This window comes from Equus quagga, chromosome 13, assembly GCF_021613505.1.
Source record: "Equus quagga isolate Etosha38 chromosome 13, UCLA_HA_Equagga_1.0, whole genome shotgun sequence".
Classification (NCBI taxonomy): Eukaryota; Metazoa; Chordata; class Mammalia; order Perissodactyla; family Equidae; genus Equus; species Equus quagga.
Genome location: NC_060279.1, coordinates 65985884 through 66008407, shown reverse-complemented (window position 1 = coordinate 66008407; position 22524 = coordinate 65985884). Strand labels below are relative to the sequence as shown.

At 42.9% G+C, this 22524-nt stretch overlaps 1 protein-coding gene and 1 long non-coding RNA gene across 14 annotated transcripts; one reads left to right on the top strand and one right to left on the bottom strand.

Annotated features, from left to right (window-relative positions):
• Positions 1 to 1310: 1310 nt before the first annotated feature.
• Positions 1311 to 19097, bottom strand: ZNF821 (zinc finger protein 821). Of its 13 annotated transcripts, none has more exons than XM_046683867.1 (11): positions 17793 to 19096; positions 17068 to 17130; positions 15707 to 15901; positions 15538 to 15610; positions 14869 to 14951; positions 14355 to 14471; positions 7655 to 7780; positions 4970 to 5115; positions 4181 to 4285; positions 3047 to 3213; positions 1311 to 2272 (listed from the first exon to the last, which is right to left on the bottom strand). In XM_046683867.1, the coding sequence occupies exons 6-11, from the start codon at positions 14392 to 14394 to the stop codon at positions 1618 to 1620; spliced, it is 1239 nt and encodes a 412-aa protein (XP_046539823.1). In that variant the 5' UTR covers positions 14395 to 14471; positions 14869 to 14951; positions 15538 to 15610; positions 15707 to 15901; positions 17068 to 17130; positions 17793 to 19096; the 3' UTR covers positions 1311 to 1617. The 13 variants fall into 13 exon arrangements, with proteins under 13 accessions (XP_046539823.1, XP_046539824.1, XP_046539818.1 ...); XM_046683868.1 differs by having other exon boundaries at positions 15784 to 15901; XM_046683862.1 differs by lacking the exon at positions 14869 to 14951.
• Positions 3221 to 10361, top strand: LOC124251249 (uncharacterized). Its single transcript, XR_006891715.1, has 3 exons — positions 3221 to 3630; positions 5961 to 6012; positions 8033 to 10361. It is a non-coding gene; the product is annotated as an uncharacterized LOC124251249 (long non-coding RNA).
• Positions 19098 to 22524: the final 3427 nt, after the last annotated feature.

Sequence of the window (22524 nt, the reverse complement as noted above, 5' to 3'; positions counted from 1 at the left end):
TTTGTTGCTAGTACTACTATTTCTATTTTGTGGGTGGGCAGAGGTTAGTAACTTGCCCAAAGTTAGACAGCTATTAAATGGCAGTGCACAATTTTGAATCCAGGTGTCTTAACTTCTGAGTTTGTATTAACTCATAGTTTGTTGTAAAAATTAAATGAGATAATCCATGTAAAGTGCTCAGCATAATCTTTGACACACATTGAGTGTGCAACCATTTTGAAGCATCCCAAGTAAGACTTCAATATGGAGCTCTGTGAGAGAAAGGCATTTGGCTCAATTAAATACTTTCTTTTAAATGTCCAGTCCTTTGTGACAAGCTTATTAAATTTGTTTTATTTTTCAGAACAGAACTATTTTAGCCCGCCTTGTAGGAATTAACCCTAGTTTGGTCGGGGGTCAGTTAACACTATTAAATAGCCTTGAACCTGTGGAGGTCAGAGAGGAGTCCACGCTTCCTTTTTATGATATTGGAAGAAGTCCACATTCCTGGCATAGTTATTTTTCTGACTACTGCTTAACTAGGGCACTTCCTTCTGGACCACACGATCTATAATTATCTAAACTGTACACAACCTCTGGTGCAGGCTAAGGAAAGTTCTGTGCTTGTTCTGTACCATCACAGAAGGTTTTTAGAAATGACCTCAGCTCTTGTCTCCCTCCATGGTTTGGCAGCCACACAAACTGCCAGAGAGTAGTCATTTTGCTCTAGTCTTGACCACTATTGACTTGTGGTCTCATATCACCTTAATTCTGGATTTCCATCAATGGGTTTTATTATCCCATCTTGGCTCTGGGGAATAAATAAAAAGATGGATTATCTCTTCTCTCAAACGTGAGTTTTTTGGTGCTATGGACCTTAAGGCAGCTATTTCTATGCACATATTCCTAAGTGCAGCTGACTGCTGTCTGGGATAGAATTTTAAGTTTGACAAACTGGATTCTGCTGGCAAAAGTACCCAGCACCTAGTCTAAATACTGTATCTTCTTTAGAAAATGCCATATATGAGGAAAGGTGTCTACTTGAGTTTAGAAAAGGTAAGCTCAGTTTCAATAGCCCTTGGGACTGGATTATCTTTGTTACGGTGGTGGGGATGGACCCTCACAAAGTCAGCATCGGTTCCTTCTTTAGTGTCCTAGTTGTACCTCATCAACTTGTAAAGGCCCAAATAAGGGATCTTTGCTTGGAGAGGAGCACCCTCCCTCAGAAAACGACAATCTGCCAGAAGTCACTGCTTGAAAACTTCTACCCAGGTCTCTCCTAGATCAATTCATTTGCTAGAATGAAACAGAGAAAAACAGGAAAGGACCAGTAAAGATAAAATTAATTTATTTGCTCTGACAACTCCATGGGCCACACTGGGGCCCCACAGTCCTAAAGCATACCCTACAGCAGTGGGCTGGGGAGTCCAGTTCTCTGTGGGCTGGGGAGTCCAGTGCCTGCTCCCTTGTCCAGAGCTGCCTTGAGCTGGGTCCTTCCTGACTCCATCATTCCTGCTCCCACATGCAAGGGGTACACAGGTCCACCTGCAAAAACCCTGGGCCTGCCTCTGGCAGCAAGGACAGGGCCCTGATCCCTGTGGGCCTGGGTGGGCGGGTGAGCAGGCAGGAGGGTGTGGTTCAGTGTAGAGAGCTGCTATTCTGCTCTTCAAAGGCCATCTTGCCCAGGAGCTGGCTGTCCAATTCTACCCCACTCACCGGTAGCTGGAAGAAGTTCATTTCGGCTGCTAAGGCTGCCATGGCAGAAGGGTCCTGGCCAAACTGAGCTCGCAACATCATGTCCATTTTCTCCAGCCTCCTCTTGAGCCGCTTGGCCTCCCGCTCCCGGATGAGCCGGGCCTGCCGCTTCTCTGGGGTTTCATTGGCCCGCTTCAGCCTCATGGCCTCCCGATCCCGCTGCAGCCTGCGTGCCCGCTGCTCATCTGTCTCCTGCATGCGCTGCAGGCGCTTGGCCTCGCGGTCCCTCATGCGTCTTACCTCCCGTTCCTCGGGGGTCTCATTGTCCCGCCGGCTCTTCTTGGCCGTGCGCTCTCGTTCCAGCCGCTGCAGCCTTACTTCCAAAGGCTCATTCTGTCGACGAAGAGCCCACTTGCGTACACTGGGGGTCTGGGATTCCAGTAGCTTCCGGTAGGCAGCACAGTTGTTGCACACAAGCAGAATTCCAGCAGGGTACACTGGAGGACTAAAAGCAATGTCCTTCCCCTCAGCACTGGAGGGGCCCTCACTGTGAGCTGGGGGTAGGGATTCCATATTAAGTACTTCAGGAAGTTTCTCACTGGAAAGCAAAAATATTGGATGGTTAGTGTCACCTTCTAGCAAGGCTTAGGTATCCAGCCCTGATACTCTTGTCCTACCAGGCCAGTTGCTCCAAGTTCACCACTAGGGGTCAGTTTGAGTGCTCAGGAGACCTCTTCTACCTCTCCACCCCTGCTCTGTGGCCTAGGGTGTCTATCAAGTCTTAAAGCCCACCTGGAGTTAAAGACAGAGCCAACTGCCACAGCAAGTCACCAGATCAGAGTCATCCTTACAATGTGCAGTTTTCATTCAAGCTAGAACGATGGTGTGTGGTAGGAGCTGTGCAGAGCAGTCCTCCCTCAGGTGGAAGCTGCCTTCAGGGAAGGTACAGTCCACTGGCTCAGCGGCCTCCTCCCCTGGCCAACTCTATTATACACTAGCAAATGGGACTAGGGCACAATTCACACAGTTCTAGTCTTCCTGAGACACAATAGAGACTATGTCCTCGGAGCAGGTCCTCTCAGCACCCTGTAAGTTCTTTCTCCATGCTTTATCATGAATATTCCTAGACTTCCCCACATCTCTTTCTAGATGAAAATATCATTGCGATAGAGGAAAGAAATGGGAATTCATTTTCCTTTGGGGATATCCAATGAAACAGGCATATTTACTAGGCTCATTACTTGTCTTTCCAAAGAGTCAAGAGTCAGTTGCCGTTGTATTACCTTTCTCTAGCACTCACTTTGACTTGGGAGAGCAGAACCCACCCCCAGTAATTTGTTCCCAGCACAAGAAGGTTAGATGCTCGGCTAACCTGTTAAATGTGGCATGGCTGGTGAAACGGGTTCCACATACAGCACAGTTAGACCGCTGGTCCTCAGAGTGGATTAGGAGGTGGCGACCCAATGACCCCGGAGAGCTAAGGGCCCGGCCACAGACAGGACACACGTAGCTCTTGGCGCTCACCACTGCTGCAGTGTGCTGTAAAACAGAGCCTTCAGCTGTCAACTCATGCAACCTCCAGGACAATCTACACCCACTCAGGACCTACTTTCTGGAAACGTCCCCTTTCCTTAGTCTCAGAACAAAGGACTTGCAACTATTCTCCCTGTTTAATACCTGGGAAAGTAAGTATTAATGGACCTTCAGAAGGGCAAGGCCATTCAATTCATTGCTAAGATTTTATTAGTTTGAGTTCTGACTGCATTGTGGGACACATGACTGGCTTGAGGAACAATGGGACTCCAGACTCAGAGCCCTCTTCAGAGCCTGAGAAGAATTCATGCTTGGGATAATTTCTCTCTGTCTGCTTGCCTCACATTGTGCAGGTACAAGTGCATGTTAAGGGAGCGGTGAAGGCCAAGTCTAGAAGCTGGCTGGGAAGACTGGCAGCCAAAGGTATTTAAGTGTCCTGCTTTTCCTTCAAGCTTTTAAAAAACAGTCTTCTAAAGAAATGCTTCTCCTCAGGAGCCAACTATCTTTATGTTAAATCCCAGGCTGCCATGTGTGCTGATGCCCTTTCAATAGCTCACAAGGCATGTGTGCTTTGCGATTGGATCGGGGAAAAACGCAAAAATTTGTCATATTCTGAGCCCCTCATTTATATTAACTTTCTGCAATATTTCAGAAACATTTATGTTAACTCATTTTTTTCTTTTTTAAAACAAAGCCCTCGTTATTAACAAATGTTAGTTTCTATTTCGCTATTTAAAATATGCATTAAATAATTTAGAAAAAAATGATAATTTTCATAATGTGTCTGCCTGGGAATCCAGAAGTATTTACCCAACGTATCCCACTTATTCTCTAAAATGTTCTGGATTTGAGTGAGGATTGGAGTGGAGTCTTAACGGAGGCAACAACCCAAGGTTCCTTCAGGAGCTGGAGGCAAAGGATAAACAGGCTGCTGGCCCTCGTGTTCCAGAGCACACAGCTCCCCAAGCCATACCTGGTACACGTGAGCAATCAGCTGCTCCCGACTCCCACAGTCTAGCTGGCACAGGGGACACTGGCAGAGTCCAAGTAAGGGGTCAGAATTCAAATTCTCCGTGACCTGCAATTCAACAAGGAGGCAATTCATTAAGACTATTGACCAGTCTCTTCCCTGCCCCTACTTCTTTGAACAGGGTATCCTGTTAAAAGGATCACAACTTGGTATCACATATTATTCTTAGGTTCCTATATGAACCAAAAGAAAATGCAATAGGAAAAAAAGGAATGAAATTTGCACCCATCTCCATTTTCTCCAAGGCTTCCTGCATAAGGACAAATGATTGCCCCAGAGAGAGCTTATCTACTGTTTTCCCTAAAGTAAACTCTTTAAAGAGAGGATTAGCTTCCCTCTTGCCATGCTTCCTGCAGGAATCCTCAGGAAACAATTTAGTAAGAAGATGGCACTTCAGGTAACACTCTGACTTAAATGTGCAAGCATATTCAAGACTACACCTCAGGAAGTCAGCTGATAGTTTTGCAAAGGTGGACAGTCTGTCTGGAAACAAGTGGGAGCTTAGGACGGACAGCTGTACGTGGGTGTAGTGACACGTAGGTGGAAAAGGAAAGCTCAGTGTGATGAGACCTGTGTGTCTGAGGTTTGGTAACTGGCACTGTGAAGGAAGAGAGGCTTCATATGAAGGCCCAGGAAACTGTCAGAGGCAAGACTTATAAGCGGATGACAGGCCTCAGGGCCCAGTAGAAGGGTGAATGGAGTTCCCAGACTCAGGGGCCATTTGTCACTTGCCTCATGCTCTACCACTTTGTTCCCACCAACAGGCTGTTCTGCATTTTCTAACTCTTTTTCCACTTTGACCACCCCTCCATCTTCCTCTGATGTGTGGGAAGAGACTTCATCTTGCGTGGTCTCCTCTTCATCACCCTCACTGTCACCTGGAACACACAAACTGGTTACTTGTTCTGCTTTTTGCATGAATACATCTTCAGTTGCTTTCCACCCTAGAGTTTGCAGCTATAGTAGAAAACATTTTCAGATCTTCCATAATATAGTTTGTGTCAGTGCTTAGTAGGATAAAAGTCATGTTAAGTGGAAGCCAATTATAGCTCTTGTTTATAATGCCAAATACACACTAAAGAGAAAATCTGAGGCAAAACTGCATTGGAAAATGGTTATTGGGTCCTGTACATTATCACAAAATAATAACTTCTTACACATGGTTCCCAAATATCTCACACTTCAAATCACACCTCCCATGCACCTCACACCATGCTCATTCCCACAACACACCACCTCTGACTTACCAACACTTCTCACTGATTTTATTACTTACTTTTCTCCATAACCCCCTGCACAATTTCTCTGTGGTGTCAAGTATACTATTCTATTCTGAGTCCCACTAATCTGTTCTTTCCCAAGAAACCCCAAGACACACTTACAGAAATACCAACAAGATTTTCTTTCCTCTTGTCAATAAAGGAGGCAGTAGTAAATTAGGTAAAAAAGATGTCACTTTACAGAGAAAGGGCTGTTCAGTACAGTGGAAAAATTAGCACAGCAACCAACCTCAGGCAGTCTGTAGTTGTATTTGACTCACTGTGTTCTTACTCTGCTAGAAACTCAGCATTCTAGACTAAATAAATCTATTGTTTCCTTTGGTTCTTTGAATTATCTGATGGATGACTGAATGCATTAAGTGGCGGCAACAGGCCATTCTTTTCTTTAGGATAAAATATAATTTCTTGTGACTAAAATAAGAATTGAGTTTGTTTTCATTTAGGGGGCAGGATATGGCTGTGAGAAGGTCTGCTTGTTGCTGGGGGATCTGCAAGGTTTGTGTGATGTTTTACTGTATTATTTATAAAATAGGGGAAAAAATGATTAAAAACAAAACCCATGATAACAAAGGGAGTTCTTTCAGAAAGGAAAAAAAAAACAGTACTAGTACCTTGAAGATCACAAGAGGAAGCCAAGCCTAAGAAAGCTGTCAGACTCCAGCCCCAACCCAACCCACCTAGATCCTGGACTTCTGGGCCTGACTGTAAGCAAGAAAGAAATACAGGGTAGAGTTTCACCAGTCTCTCTGCATCAGCTTACAGTTCCTAGCTAACAGTGCTTCTTGTTTTCTCTCTACTGTCCCTTGCATAATTTCTAAATCACCAATGTGTGGGCAAAACTGGTTACATTCCCTGTCTTCATAAGAAAATCTAACTAAATCATCTGCTAGTAGATACCTGTGTCTGTTAGATGCTCTGCTTGATTGGTGTACTGAATTTGGGCCCTGGAAAGATCTATGGTACATATGCCTTATTCCCCAGCCCAAAGTTTTAGTTTGAATCCATCTCAGTAATAAAGGATTGGCACAGATTAAATCATACCATATTTTCTTACCAGCTTATTTGGAATACTTGTAAATTTAGTCTAAGACAACATTGTATCAAACATATTTTTGTAAGTTTATCAAAAATCCAAATATATCTCTCTACTAAAAAGAGTTTTAAAAAATAAGTATGCTGTCTAGAGGGATGATGCATCTTTTCCAGAATGGAAACCTATTAGACTTTTATAGATGTTGCCATTCCTACCTGTCACTCAAACTGGTGGCTCCCTCAGGTTTTCTAGAAATATTTGGGTTCATTTTTATGTACCTGAGCAATTAACTGCTAAATTATTATTATTATTTTGTTGCTAAATTATTAGTTTGAGTGGAAACTGTAGTTCCTAGAAGGGTGCAGAACTCTCTCCCTCTTCATTCTTCCTCAAGCCCAAATGTGGAGAAAAATCAGAAATGTCACTCTGAATTGACACTAATAATAACCAATATCAGATGGATAAGATTAGTCAAGTGTAGAAATCATCCTAGGAAATACATCTCAAAGTGTATTTGTTCAGTCAGGTCATGGAACAGACAATCCATGAGGCTCAACTGGTTACCAGCCACTGTCTTTGCCATCTCTTAACCACAGGGATCTACTTAGGACTTGGTGTGGGAAGATCTCCACATCAGCATTTTATATGATGCATAATCTCATTAGTAAGCAAATATTCTTGTATAACATTAAAATGGGGCCCTCAAGCAAAAGTTTCACTAATGCCACTTACATTTTATTAATTAAGAATAAAAGGATCCTAGGAGGCAAGGATTGTTTTCTTTTCATCTGACCTAACCCAGAGGCTGCTTGAGCACTAATTATTCCTTTGTCCCTCTCTACCACTATCGTCACAAACCTATCTGTGCATGGCACTGTGCTAAGTACTGCAGTCCATGAGTTAAAAAAAAAACATAATGCCAAACCTATTCTCTGGATAAGCATATGCCTATACACCTTAGAACACATTTGGGAACACTGAGGATCCACAAATCTCCTTCTTCATGTCTTCCTCCCAACCCCCATGCACAATCCCCAGAGCACACACACTCTGATAATTCTTCTCCCATTGCCCTGAGTCATTACCAGAAGGTGCAGAACTCACTGCTACTGGAGTCCTGATCTCTTAGTTGTTGGATAGCTTGTCGCTGACTGCCAAGGTCTCCAGGAAAATCAGTTTTCATCATCGCCTGGCGGGCTTGCTCTTCTAGCCCAGCAAATACTTGATCCCCTGGTGGTCACAAGGAAAAATAGTCAGGCCACCAGCTGGGCAGCACATCCCCAGGCAAGCTGGTTGGAAAGTCAGACCATTCAAAGGTAGGAGACAGGCAAGAACCCTGTGGTGAGGTCGTTCATCTCCAAGTCAGCTTGTTGCTTCCAACAGTTTCTGCGTGCAGCTACTCTTCCTGGGCAGTAAGCCAGATGCTCTAAAAAGCATCACATGCTTCCCTTAAATCCTCCTAATTTTGACTCCTTTCAAAAGGTGATCCATTGCTGCTTTACAAATTTAACTTCAGAATCTCAACTCCAATTACAACCTTCCATCAGGACTGGGGAGACAGAGGCAAGAAGAGGCAAAGTGATGGGATGAAGATGGGGCAACAAATTTGGGTACAATCTCTGCATCTTAATGTACTAGCACAATGGCCCAGACTCAGTGTCTGTCTGACTATAAACAAGTGCCTCAAATAAACTGTCTAAAGAAAAATGTCTCTAATCCCATCTTTCATCCACTCTCCTTCCAAGACATGCTCTGGAAGTTCTTCCTTGACTCTCTTTCTAATGTCTATCAGAACTAGCCATGAGCAAATCAGCAACTGGTTGAATAATGGATTAAAAAGAGAACAGATAATATATGAACTCATTTCTGCTGAAGAACAAACTTCCTAAAACATGCCAACTAATTTGCAACAAATAGTATTTCATCTAGTCTCCTTGGTCCAAGGTAAGTTGTTTTGTTTTTTTGCTAAGGGGTATCCAAGAGCCCTGGACCCAAACTTGATTATGCATTTACTTCTGAGGAACTCTGCAGAGTGGTTATTGAAGAGTTAACATTTAAGTGCTCTTTTATTTCCAAGAGGCAAACTAAGGAGAAAAGAGAATTGGGTTTCTTGAGGTTTCCATTATCTCAGTCAAAGTGGAAACTACAGTCAGCCACCAAGAGAGAAAACAAAAAAAGCCCTACTGAAATGTTTGACAACAGAACAGTCACTTTCTTACTGAAGAGAGAAAGGAAAGTAAACAGGCTCAGGTTTCGATAGAGGATACAATGATGTAGGAGGAATGAACTGGTCAGTTGACCTGCACTATGAGTCTGTGGGCAGTGAAAGAGTTGATGTGAAGTAGGCTTCATGTGATTCACTTAGGCATTTGTTCAGCAAATATTCATTAAGCATCTACTCTATGCTAAGTGCTAAACACCAATAATAGCTATGATTTGCACTTTCTAGTTCCAGGCTCCATGTTAAGTGCTTTATAGTTGTTATCTCACCTTAATTCTCTGCAAAACTCTATGTGGTAGGTATTATTCCCCCATACTTAGGAGAAAACTAAGGTCTATGGTGGAACTAAGTATTCAAACCCAGATCTGTCCAACTCTAATATCCATATTTTTAAGCTGCTTTCTGGTAGAGATGTAAGCAGAAGTTTAGGCAGTTCATCAGAATGGGTTTGCTGAAAACAAACAGTTGTCTCTATGTGAGAATGGCTCTGATCCTAGTATTAGTGTTACCTTCAGACCATGTAAAACTGATACATACAACTCAAATATCAAAATAATCTTCTCAGGGCCAGTATATGACAAAAGGAACCATCATTTTGATGGTTCTGATACCATGTGTTGAGTTATCATGCCTAGTTTAGAGTAACTAACTAATATAATGGTTACTCTGACTGATACTGTGAGTGGGAATAGAGGTGGTTAGAGTTCAAGTGTACATCTAGCCACACAGCCCTCAAGCACAGGAAAGATAAGCTGCTTTAAGTCAACTTTCATAATATCCAAGATGACACTGGATATAAATTATTGTTAGGGAAAGCAAAAAATGAATTGCGTTATAGCACCTCCTCTTCCTTCTTTGCAGAAGTGAAATATTTACTTTCTCCATGTTGGTTCCATTGCAACCACAAGACCATGGCCAACTGGAACAGTTACTGAATTCTTCCGGGTAGATGCATGTTTTCAGACTTGGTGACCACAGGCAGATACAGCACTAAGGAACAAGTTATGTATCAGCATATGATTACCAAGGGGCAGACCATTCTCATCAGTGACACTTTTCATCTCTAAAGAAGTATAGCCAGAACCAGCTAGGTTTATAAAAAGAATATACACTTCTTAATTTTTCCTTTCTTAATAGGGCCTCACCATTGGATCAGTAGAAGGGCACCTAAAAAAATATGTACTTTGCAAGATCAGCTAGTAATTCAGTTTAGTCTCTATAAACTTGCGCTCAAAGTGTATTTTTGTCTATTGATGTAGTTCTTATATTTTATTCTATTCCTGACTTAGGAAAAAGGCTAAGGCAAACTTTATTCCTCAGGGCTGTTCCTATTTTAAACATCAACATAAAGCAAAATATATAAAAACCATAATGAAGTAATTTTGGCAGACCTCATAGGAAAAGATATGTGAATAATCTTTCAGTAGTCACTATTTACCTCATTCCCTAAATCTGACTGTCCAAAATTATCCTTTCATAAGAAGGTAGTGAGACCTGCTAAAAGTATGTCTCATTAACTCAAGTATAATGTGATCCATAGAGATACTAGTGATTAAGAAGTGTTATACAAATGCCTGATTTTATAATGTAGAATTATTATTTCCTTCTATCTTGAGACTGTTGGAGTAGGTTAAAAAAAATCCTCTGGTCTCTAGATATTAATGTAGGGCAACCATCTTATTTAACATGGGTATTTATTTGTCTATTAATAGTTAGGAACAAGTTGTCTAAGCGTCACAGTAAAGAGCAAGGTGCTACCTCTCCTTTTTTTGGTATGAAATCAAGATACCGTTTGTCTGATTTGGCTAAGGTTTTTCAGACCAGATAAGAACAATACCATGCAAGCAAGTTTATAGAACAGATGAGAAGACTGAGATGAAAGTTATTGAAAGGCAAAGATTTTACAATTCTCTTTCTTGAATCCTTGGTGCAGTTAAATAAATGCAATTTCTGGCTGGTTGAAATTACGTAAAGCAGCTGAAACATATTCTAAGAGAGCAGATGTCAAATTCAGAAAAAATGAGCTAGTATTGGGAATGAGGAGCTTAGGATTCCATTTGTACCTGACAGTTTCTGTAACCCAAGGTGCTATCACCTGTTGGGAATATAGCCATTTACCTCACAAAGATGTTGAGAGAATGAACGAAGACAAAACAAGTTGTACTTTATAGAAGAGAAGGGACTTGAACAGCTTTTTTTCCTACTTCTCTGTAAAAGCTGAAAAGTGTTTAATTGAAGTTGAAAGTTTTTAGTCTCGTATGTACTTTGCAATCTGAAAAGAAGTCTCTTAAGAAAAAGCAGTTTTCCTTTTCTTAGTGGTTTGCTTAGTATAAACATACCGAATGAGAGAGTGCAAGGGACTCCATTTTCAACCTCTTTAGAAAGAGCTGACAGAACTCGGAACAGAGTGAGATGAGGAAGGAAGGAGGCAAGAAGGTCTAACAGAGACTTCAGCCCATCAGCAGTTTCTTTGTGACTAACAATTCTGCGCTTTTATTCCAAAAGCTCTGCATCAAGTCTATTAATGTACTGGGCAAAACACAAAAGTCTGCCTTGATGTTTCTGAGGAAGAGATCATGACAGTAATTTAGATACAGAGACTGTTCTGAGGAAAGCCAAGTAAATGCCAGAGCAGCCTGCCCATTGACTTTTAAAGCGGATCTGACAAATGCTGCCAGGCTACAGCAGGGAGATTCTTAATATATTCTTTTAGGCGGGCTTTGAGCTTCATGCCACACAATCTTCTTCTCAGAAGGCAGATCTAATGGAGCTCAGCCATTACTCTGCTCAAGTGCCGACTGGCTTTGAAATTTACGCAAAGCTTCTGTAGACTTTCCTGCCTCCCAGACCTCGAGTCCATTCCATTTACTTTAAATAGATGCGCAGCATTAAATTCCATACATTTGATTGGTTCCATTTCACTGCAAGGGGATAGGAGACTCAAGTGGTCAGAAGACTGAAATTACCTCTTTCTACTTGCCATTACTATCACGGGCAATGAGAAGATGACCTTTCAAAAAAGGTAGAATCCGCTTTAGTCCCCAAATAGTAAATAAATAGAAGGTTCTGAGAGACCAGCAAATTTCAGTCTCTTTTCTTCTTCGGGCAAGCTTAGTCCATCACTTGGGAAGCCCTCACAGTTCCATGTCCAAATGGATCACTGAAAACAGCCCCTCGCTGGGTGTCTGCCCTTTAGTTTCAGCTGAACATTTCTGTTCACAGCCTCTTAATGGTCACTACCACAGAGCCTGCAAAGTCCCTCCCACTCCACCACAATACAGCGTTCACTCGCCCTGGAAACTGCATTTCTGTAGCTGTGGATGTATGACATTGTCTCCTCCATGGCTTGTTTGTCCATCTGTTTTCCCACTCCAATACCAGCTCATCCTGGGTTTGACTGAATATGGTGGGAGGAGATGCAGCTAATGGATATATGTTATGTGGATGCAGGCATAGGCCACATAAGCCTTTACCGGTACCCCTGGCCTTACCACAATCATGCCATCATCCCTGCCAGCTACTTTCCTCAAATCTAACCAGTCTCTGTGGACAGGTGGCTTTTATAGGTAAACACCAACTCCTATGATTGCCTTATTTGTGAATATATCATCTCTACTAGGAGTATCTTTCCTGCCCTACCTTCTTGGGGTCACATCTGTGTCTTTTATCAATACTCACCTTCAAGCAATCCTCTTAAACTCTGTGGTGGATTACTTATTCTAGAGATACTTCATTTCATCTCTTTCAACAATCCTCACATTCAAGTCCATTAAGTTTTACTGTTTTAGCAGCAGTTTCTAAATCCTTCCTAAACCACTCACTTTTATATTAAGCAGGCTTCCACATCCACCTACTCCAGAATACAGTCCTAGAAGCATCCAACTTGTTCGGTCTTATAAAACTTTTCCAGGACTTAAATTGAAGAATTAATTGTCTATGGAGCTGTGCTACCCTAATCTCATTAATCTATAAGATGCTGAAGTCCTCTTAATTCCTCTGTTCCTACTGTTTTCTCTCCTACTCTTGAAATTACCCAATAAGATAAAATAAGACATAGTGCCTGGCATAAATAAATTTTAGTCCTCTTAACTCCTTGAATAATCTATCCTCTCAAATGTAGATTTTTTTCCTTTTAAAAAAAACTCATATGTTATACCACTGAATTCTCTTCAAATGTTGCTGTATTTTATTTGGTCAGTCCTCCATAATAATAGGGAGCTATGTGTCTCTTTTATAAACATTTGGGTGAGGATGCTTATCTCTTCAGGTCATAGGAAATTATCTGGTTAATTATCTCAAATCTGCATAGACATATTAATGTTAATTTAATAAGGCACTTCTGAATACCCTCTGAGCAGTGCTAGAAGTAGAGAGGGATAGTAGGAAATATACATGGGATATAGTCTCTGCCCTTTGGAAATTTACAATCTAATTGCTGAACTAAAACATACATATGAAACTGTTGAGAAACAATGCAAGACGACAGTGCATACCTGGTCTTCCTGTTACCAGTCTCTCCTTCATGTGACCCATCCCACACTGCTTCATAGGTCTAAAACACTGCATTATAAACGTCACTCCACTCCCCCTGCTTAAAAGCCTTCAGTAGCTCTGTACAGTCTTCAGAATGAGATTTGAACTTTGCCTGGCCTCCAGGCCTCTACAATGTAGAGTTAAACATCTCCAACCTTGTGTCCTGTGACTTCTCCTTCATATAAAGTCTCCTTGACCCCTGAACACATGTGCATTCCCCCTTGTATCTTTGCCCACATCATTTTCCCTACCTGATTTCACCTCTCCCTTCCTCTTATTTTAAAATCCACTTTCTACCTTCTAAGGCCTAGTTCAAGTTCATGGTCTAGGGCCTCTTCCATCAAGCACTCCCTTGCTACCTCAGTCCAGGGAGCTCTTTCCTTCCTCTTAACTTCTGTAGTACACTCTGTCTGCAGCAACCCTGTTTGGCACTTAGCGTATACTATCTTGTTTTTTTGTGTTTTTTTGAGGAAGATCAGCCCTGAGCTAACATCTGCTGCCAATCCTCCTCTTTTTGCTGAGGAAGACGGGCCCTGGGCTAACATCCATGCCCATCTTCCTCTATTTTATATGAGACACCTGCCACAGCATGGCCCGACAAGCAGTGTGTGGGTCTGCACCCAGGATCCGAACCAGCAAACCCCAGGCCACTGAAGCGGAGCATGGGAACTTAACTGCTGCGCCACCAGCCCGGCCCCTATCTTGTATTTTTATATTATTTAAATATATATATCTGTGGCTACATTATAGTCTTACGTATCCTTCTACTGTTTCACAGCCCTGGGATCCAGCACAAGGCTTTGCACAAAGTAGATATCCTTTCAATGTTTGTTAACGTGAATACTAAGGATGAATCAAGTGTACCTACTCCTGAGACAAGCTTCTAACACCTCCTCTAGCAACCAAACACACTTTACATCCATCGTGTTCAACACCTTTAACCCTTTTTTCCTTCACAAATTAGGGTGAGCCTCTCACCTAAATTCAGATTACTCTTCCATTCCAACCCTCAACGTTCCCACGTTCCAGAAGACAGAGCCCAATACTCACAGTGAACTTTATTTGGATTTGTCTGTTTCCGACGGGACATGTTTCCCTGGTCCAAGAGCTCTGGCCTTTCCCAGTTTCACAACTGGATATATTACTACCTCCTTGCAGGGCGCTGACCTACAATAAAAAGGATATTGTTAGCACATGTCATTTTTCCCAGAAATTAATACTGAATTAAAAAATAAAAAGACTTTCAAAAATAGTTCTTGAGCATATAAAACTCAACAGCTATAAATAATTAAACTAAAGACAGAAAGAAATGAATAAATCTCTAGCACAACATCAAGGTCCCAAGAAGTTTAAGAGGGGACCCCTTCAGAGGATTTATAGAATTCCACTCTAAATCTATCTGTGGAATCCAGAATACTGTTAAATGATCATGACCAAGGTGACTGGATAGAAAAGGAAGCAAAAAATTCAGGCAGCCAGCGTTAGAAGCACTGCAGGGTCAAAGGGATAACCCTGGTGAATTATAAAAGGAAGCAAAAGGAAGCTAAAGAGGGTGGCAGCTCACATGTCACATGCCCACTGGAAGTCAAGCCCTGCAATCTGCACCAATGGGAGCCTCCAGATGTTTTTCTCAAGAAGTTATCTCGCCTGGGGGTGACAAAGGCATCACATCCCTGTGAGATAGGAAATGTCTCAAAACTCTTAGGCATCTATAAATGAAAACAACTTGGGAAATAGAGTCTCTATCTAGTGATGCAGACACAGTGCTGGGCACTGTGGATGACAAGGCACTAAAGCCAATCAGACTTCCAGGGTTGAAGATGGGCTTTCACCAGAAAAGCCAGATGCCATCCACATTGTTGAGTACTAATTCAGTATCCGACTGTGAAATATCAACCTGGCTTTGCTCACATGCTCTGGAGCAGTGGTCAAAGTTAATAACTTTAGGGCCTCTTGTCAATCCAGCCTCTATGTAGCAAAGAGATCAGTGGGAGGAACAAAGAGAAAAACTCCCCAAACAAGAAGTTTCCAGAGACATGCACCTGCTTCCCTGAAACAGGAGGGAACAGATACTTAAGCCTGGAGGTTCCTGGTTAGTTATAAGAAAGATTTTCCCAGCAGTAAGTATCGTTAGAGAGTCTGAAATGGATTAGTAGCGGAAGCTGTGAAATTTTCTTTGAAAGACAGAGTGAATAAACAGACATAAATTAAAAAGAGACATTATCTTTCCTACCAAAGACAAGAATATGGCTCTGGTCACCCTCTAAGTTTTCTTTCAGTTCCTGCCTTCTCAAATTGTACCCACACTGAATAAGAAAATATAAAATTGTAGTTTATTGCCTTAAGAAGCACTGTGAGAGGCTACTACTAGCTATACTTTGCACTCATTAGTGAAGACTCACCTCCTGTTATGCCAACTACCTCCTCTACGTAGCAAGAAAGGACCTCAGCCCTGTAATCAGATCCTGCCTCCCCTTACCAAGAGAAGAAAGAAACCGCAAATGGCAAAGACAGGCCTCCACAGGAAGTGGCAAAGGAAGCAGCTTTCAGGCAGTCTTCTATCATATCTGCATATCAAACACAGTTCTTTTTCAGACCTTCAATTAAAACAAAAACAAAAACAACAAAACTCCAAATGGATACAGTAAAAATCAACTTTAACTATTTAGAGAGCAGTATGCTGAGTGCTAATGCTAATGGTATGTGTTCTCTGTTCTAAGCTTTGTTTGTGTAGATCATTTCTTTCTAATCAAGTAGTTATTTTATTAATGGAAGCAGTGAATGAATATTGCACTTTAGGTCTTTTCCTGTAAGTCTGTGGAATCACAAAGTGGAAAGCTGAATGAAATACAGGTTGTCTATCATTTTTTCTAAAATTTGCAGAGCTACCACCTCTCTATTATATAAGGAAAAAATGGAATCTTAACTAAACTTTAAATTTTCTCCTCAAGATCAGAAATTGAAACTGTGAGATAAAGGTAATAAAGATCCTTCTGAAGGAAGGCCAAATAATTTGAGACAGGCTCTGTTCAAATCAACCTGGTGAGGCAACAGTTCAACACTAAAGCTGTAAGTCAGAAACAGATGAGCATCTGCATATTTAAATCGGCAGTATCCACAGCATCTCACAGTCCTCCTAGTGGCCAAACGGGGAATAAACCAGATGGTACCCAATCGGACTTCACACCTGAAGGATTAAGGGGAAAATAAGCAAATACTCTCTCCTCTTTCAAAAAAAGAAAGCCTGTGGAGTCATAGACTCTTGAAAATAAGTAAGAAAATGAATGAATGAATAAACGAATAAACAGCTAGCACTGGAAGTACACTCTTGACCACACAGCAAGATCTCAGAGGTTAGACAACTGTTTTATAGGCACTAAAAGCTAATAAAATCCACAGACACATTGTCCCAAAGGTCACTCATTCATTTCAACACTGCCTCGGTTCCCAAGCCTGAATCTAAAACCAACACAAAAATGTAAATGAATAGCTGTCTGAACATCACCATCTGGAAGAAAAATGGGATGGGAAGAAAGGTAAACGGTGAGATTCAGGTCTACAAGGGATTCTAGTTTATAGGAAGGCAGCTTTGTCTTTAGACCAAGGTTAAGAGTCCTCAGGAGAGGGAGGGCAAAGGTCTCCCCTTAACACTGTCCCTCCTCTCCCACAGGTGTTAGGTTGCAGCTGCCAGGACACACCACAGACTTTAGCAAGAATAAAAAGGGGGAAATCCAAGCTTTCATAAAAGAGGGTGCACTCCCACCTCCAGCTCTGGTGCAGTTCCCACGGAGCAAAGTAAACTCGTCTGAATCCTAGTGATTTGTATCTGCCAAAAAGGAGAGGACAAGAAAGCTGGTCACGTAGCCACCTTACTCTTCACCCTGTTCCCACTTCTGTTTGGTCTGGAGCATGTGTATAATCAGCCGAGATGGTCCCTGTGACTTCTTCAAGCACGAGCACAGGTAGATTCCCAGGAATTATCTGACAAGAGCCAGAGGTCTTCCGAAGCGGCTCGGACAAGCCCTCAGACAAAACAGTCCTCTCAGAATCTAAATTTAGAAGCCTCTCTGCAAGACCACGCCGCTGGACTGACACCCGGGTCGGCTCTCCCACGCCCACCCGCCCCCTCCCCAGCTCCACCCCAGCCTGTCAGCCGCCGGGCCGTCCTGGCCGTGCCCGGCCGAGCCCGACCTGGGCCAGGCGGGGAGGGCGGCGGCGAGGACGCCCCTCCCGCGCCCGAGACCGCCAGAGGGACGGAAAGAGGAACGGCTGGGTGGGGAGCCAGCCGGGTCCGGCCTGGTCTCGGGAAGCCGGGGCAGGGGAGGGTCGGAGCCCGGGCTGCCCCCGCCTCCCAGGCCCGAGCGAGCCCCTAGCCCCTCCGCAGACACAGACAGACAAAAGGACCGACAGCCGGCGACCAAGACGGGGACGAGGAGCCCCTGCATCCTCAGCCGCGCCCCGGGGGGAAGCAGTCGGGGGTCTTTTTACCCGGCGCCTCGGCGCTCCGCGGCGCTCTGGGTGCCTGGGCCCCGCCTCCGGACAGACGGACCGCTGGACAATGGGCCCAGGGCCGCAGCTCGGGCCAGCCGGGCCGGGGCTCTCTGGGACTGAGCCCTAGCAGGCGGAGGGCGGCTCCGGGCCGAGCCGGTGGCTGGGAGCCGAGGGGCGGCGCTGCAGACGGACAAAGCCAACGGCAGACAGACAGACGGAGGGGAAAAGATGGCGACGCGGGCAGCGGGAGCGCGCTGCTCGCGCACAAGCGGCGAGTGGGGCGCGTGCACGAGCCTCTCCTCTCCCCCTCCCCCCTTCTTCAGCTTGGTCCCCCTCCCCGCTCCTCAGGCGCGCGCCCGGCGGCGTGGGCGGGGCTTGAGGGGAGAGGGTCCGGGTAGGCGGGACTTAAGGGAGCATCCAATCACAGACGTTTGAGAGGGGCCTTACCTTCATCCTCGGGCTGTGGAGACCACCCAAGCCTCGCATCCTCCTTGGTCTTTTTCTAGCCGTGTCAGCCCCTAACTCCTCCTGGACCTGTGAACTCCACCCTGACTGTCAGCTCTGATCCTAGTTTCCTACCGCACCTTCGAGTTCAGCCACAAAACCCACATCCCCGAACCACAACTCTGCCGCAGGCTCCCCCTCTCTTTAGCCCAATCTTAGTCTCCCATCTGCCCCAACCCGATCCTTCTCCCTTCATTCCCCCACACCTCAGGGTTTCTTCGGCCCCCAAGGCATTTAATGTGACCGAGACCTTGGGGCCATGAGCCTTTGTGGGAGGGGCTAAGTTCAGCTGTCAGACCCTTGGAGGAGAAAAATCTTTAGATTTCTTTTAGGCATTTAAGTCTCCTATGACTTAGGGGCATAGGATTAATTTAGAGCAGGGTAACTTGTGGCACTGTTGCCCTTTAAGGGGCATTCGGGGCAACTGAGAGTGGTTAGATCCACTTCCTAATAAAACACCTCCTTCCCCCGTCATCATCCTCTTCTATTTCCTCACTACTTTCCTTTCCTTCCTCTCATTCTGTCTTCTTGCAGAATTGCCTAAGCCTGCCTCTGACATAGCTTACCTGGAGAAGTAGGGAATGCAGTGGAAAGAAGATGGGATCTGGTGTTAGAAGTCCCAGCTCTGCCACTCACCAGTCGAGTGACTTTGGGCAAGTCACTTCCCTATTCTGAACCTCTGCTTCTCACGATGTAAAATGGGTAGTAATTCCTGGTCTGTACTTTCATAAGGTTATCGTGCTGATTAAGTGAAATGAAAATATGAAAGCATTATGCAAATATCCCTTATGATTACTGGCCCCAGGAAGGCCCAGCTAATGAGGATGCTGACCCTTGTTTATAAAGCCACAGGTCCTAGTATTTGCAAAAAACTCTCTTGCAAAATGTCCTTCCAATAAATTTCCAATGAGATGATGTCATTTTTCTGCGTCTTGTGTTTAATGTGGGAGAATGGCTGTGTTGAAGGATCTTGGTCCTTCACAGTTCTGTAGTAAACAGCTTATTCATTCGTTCATTCATTGTGGCTGGGATGTTTAGGTAGGAATTATTACTCTTTAACTTCAGGTGAGGAAATATTTTAAATTTTAATTCCTAGGTAACTAGAAAATGGAATATTCTCATCCAGCGAGAAAGGTTTTAGTCAGTTTCCTGTAAGAATGCAAGCTCAAATGAACACGGGCTTTATACTTAACAGTAATTCTTAATGAGTTTAGACAGAGACATGCAAGTATGGCTTTATTATGTCACTTTAAAGTTGACATTTTCAACATGAAAGTAGCTGGCAGGTAAAGCATTAGGAGAAAGCCTTTGGTGAGATTTCTTGGCTTCATCATTGCTGCCGTGTAAAGCTGGGCAGATTGTTTCATCTCTTTGAGCTGCAAATAAAATGGGATCTTAATAATGTTATTCTTATAACTTTCTTTTGACCTAGAAATGCCTCTGAGATTTTGTGATTCAGAGTTATAATTAAATAAGGGAAAAATTATTGATTAAGGAATTTGTTTATTTTTCCTCTGCTCTCACCTAAACTTGGTTTGGATCTAGATGACTTTTTCATTAATTACGGATTTTTTTCAGCTTCAGTTTTTATTTCTATTTTCCCAATCTACTCATGGAGTTATGCTTTACTACTTCACCTGTATTAACTTTCTCTTGAAATATCTTCCTAATCTATTTTATATTTGTTGGCTCCTACAATGACCTTATTGGGGCTTTACATTACATTGGTATTGGTAGGATAATTTAAAGAACTTCATTAAAAAATTTATTAAGGGGCTGGCCTGGTGACGTAGTGGTTAAGTTTGCATGCTCTGCTTCGGTGACCTGAGGTTCACAGGTTTGGATCCCAGGCGCGGACCTGGCACTGCTGGTCAAGCCATGCTGTGGCGGTATCCCACATAAAATAGAGGAAGGTTGGCACAGACATTACCTCAGGGACGATCTTCCTCAAGCGAAAAGAGGAAGATTGGCAACAGATGTTAGCTCAGGGCCAATCTTCCTCACACACACACACACAAATTATTAAGATATAATTCACATACTATGAAATTCACTCTTTTGAAGTGTATAATTCAGTGTTTTTTAGTATATTCATGAGGTTGTACAACGTCAGCAGTATCTAATTCCAGAACATTCCCATCATCCCAAAAAGAAACCCCCTACCCATTAACAATCACTCCCCATTCTTCTTCCCCCCAGCCCCTGGAAACCACTAATCTACTTTTTGTCCCTATGGATTTGTCTACTCTGGAAATTTCGCATAAATGGAATCATACCATATGGGACCTTTGTGTCTGGCTCTTTCACTTAGCATAATGTTTTCAAGGTTCACCCATGTTGTAGTATATGTCAGTACTTCATTCCTTTTTGAGGCCAAATAATATTCCATTGTATGGATATACCACATTTTACTTCCATTCATCACTTGATGGATATTTGTGTTGTTTCTATTTTTTTATTATTCTGAATAGTTTTGCTGTGACATTTGTGTACAATTTTTGTGTGAACATATGTTTTCCGTTTTCTCAGGTGTATATCAAGGAGTGGAATTGCTGGGTCATATGGTAACTCTATGTTTAACTTTTGTCAAACTGTTTCCCAAAGTGCCTACATCATTTTATATTTTTATTAGTGATGTGTGAGCGTTCCAATTTCTCCACATCCTGGGATATACTTGTAATTGTCTGTCTTTTTCATTATAGGTATCGTAGTGAGTGTGAAGTGCTTTTTAATTGTGGTTTTGATTTGCATTTCCCTGGTGACTAAGAGTGTTGAACATCTTCTCATGTGTTTATAATTGACTATTTGGAGAATGTCTATACAAATCCTTTGCCCATTTTTAAATTGGGTTGTCTTTTTATTGTTGTTTTGTAAGAGTTGTTTTTTAATATTCTGGATACTAGCCCCTTAGAGGAAATGTGATTTGCAAAAATTTTCTTCCATTCTGTAAGCTGTCTTTTCACTTTCTTTTTTTTTTTTTGAGGAAGATTAGCCCTGAGCTAACTACTGCCAGTCCTCGTCTCTTTTTGCTGAGGAAGCCTGGCCCTGAGCTAACATCGTGCCCATCTTCCTCTACTTTATACGTGGGACGCCTGCCACAGCATGGCGTGCCAAGCAGTGTCGTGTCCGCACCCGGGATCCGAACTGGGGAACCCCAGGCCGCCAAGAAGCGGAATGTGCAAACTTAACCGCTGCGCCACCGGGCCGGCCCGCTTCACTTTCTTGATAGTGTTCCTTGAAACACCAAAGTTTTTTACTTATATGAAGTCTAGTTTATATATTTTTTTCTTTGGTTGCTTCTGATTTAGGTGTCATGTCTAAGAAACCATCTCCTAGTCTACAGTCATGAAAATTTACACCTATGTTTTCTTCTAAGAGTTTTATACTTTTAGTCCTACAGTTAAGTCTTTGATCCATTTTGAGTTAATTTTTGTGTAGGCTTGAGGCAGGAAGGTTCAACTTTATTCTTCTACATGTGGATATCCACTTTTGGTAGCACTATTTGTTGAACAGTGTATTCTTTCCCCATTGAATTGTCCTGTTATTCTTTTTTTTTAAAGATTTTTTAAACATTTTTTTCCTTTTTCTCCCCAAAGCCCCCTGGTATGTAGTTGTATATTCTTAATTGTGGGTCCTTCTAGTTGTGGCATGTGGGATGCCACCTTAGCATGGCTTGATGAGCGGTGCCAGGTCCATGCCCAGGATTCCAACTGGCAAAACCCTGGGCCGTGGAAGCAGAGGGCGCAAACTTAACCACTCAGCCACGGGGCCGGCCCCTGTCTTCTTATTCTTGTTGAAAATCAATTGACCATAAATGTATGGGTTTATTTCTGGAACTTCAATTCGATTCCATTGATCTATGTGTCTGTCCTTATGCCAGCACCATAGAGTTTTCTTAAGAACATATTTTAAGAAGATAGTTTAAACTTTTGAGTTTATATTTAGAATCTAGAGTTGTAAGCTTTCATTCCTTTGAATTTGTTTAAGGAAAAATTAAGTTTTCTAAGATGATTACAGAGATGATAAATGTCATGAAAACAATCTGGTTTGAGAACTCTCTTTTGATCTTATATGTGAATCCACAGTAATTACTGTAATTTAATGCATTTTTCTTTTCATTTCTTTTTTTTTTTTTAAAGATTGGCACCTGGGCTAACAACTGCTGCCAATCTTTTTTTTCTTTTTTTCCTGCTTTATCTCCCCAAACCCCCCGCCCCCGCCCCGG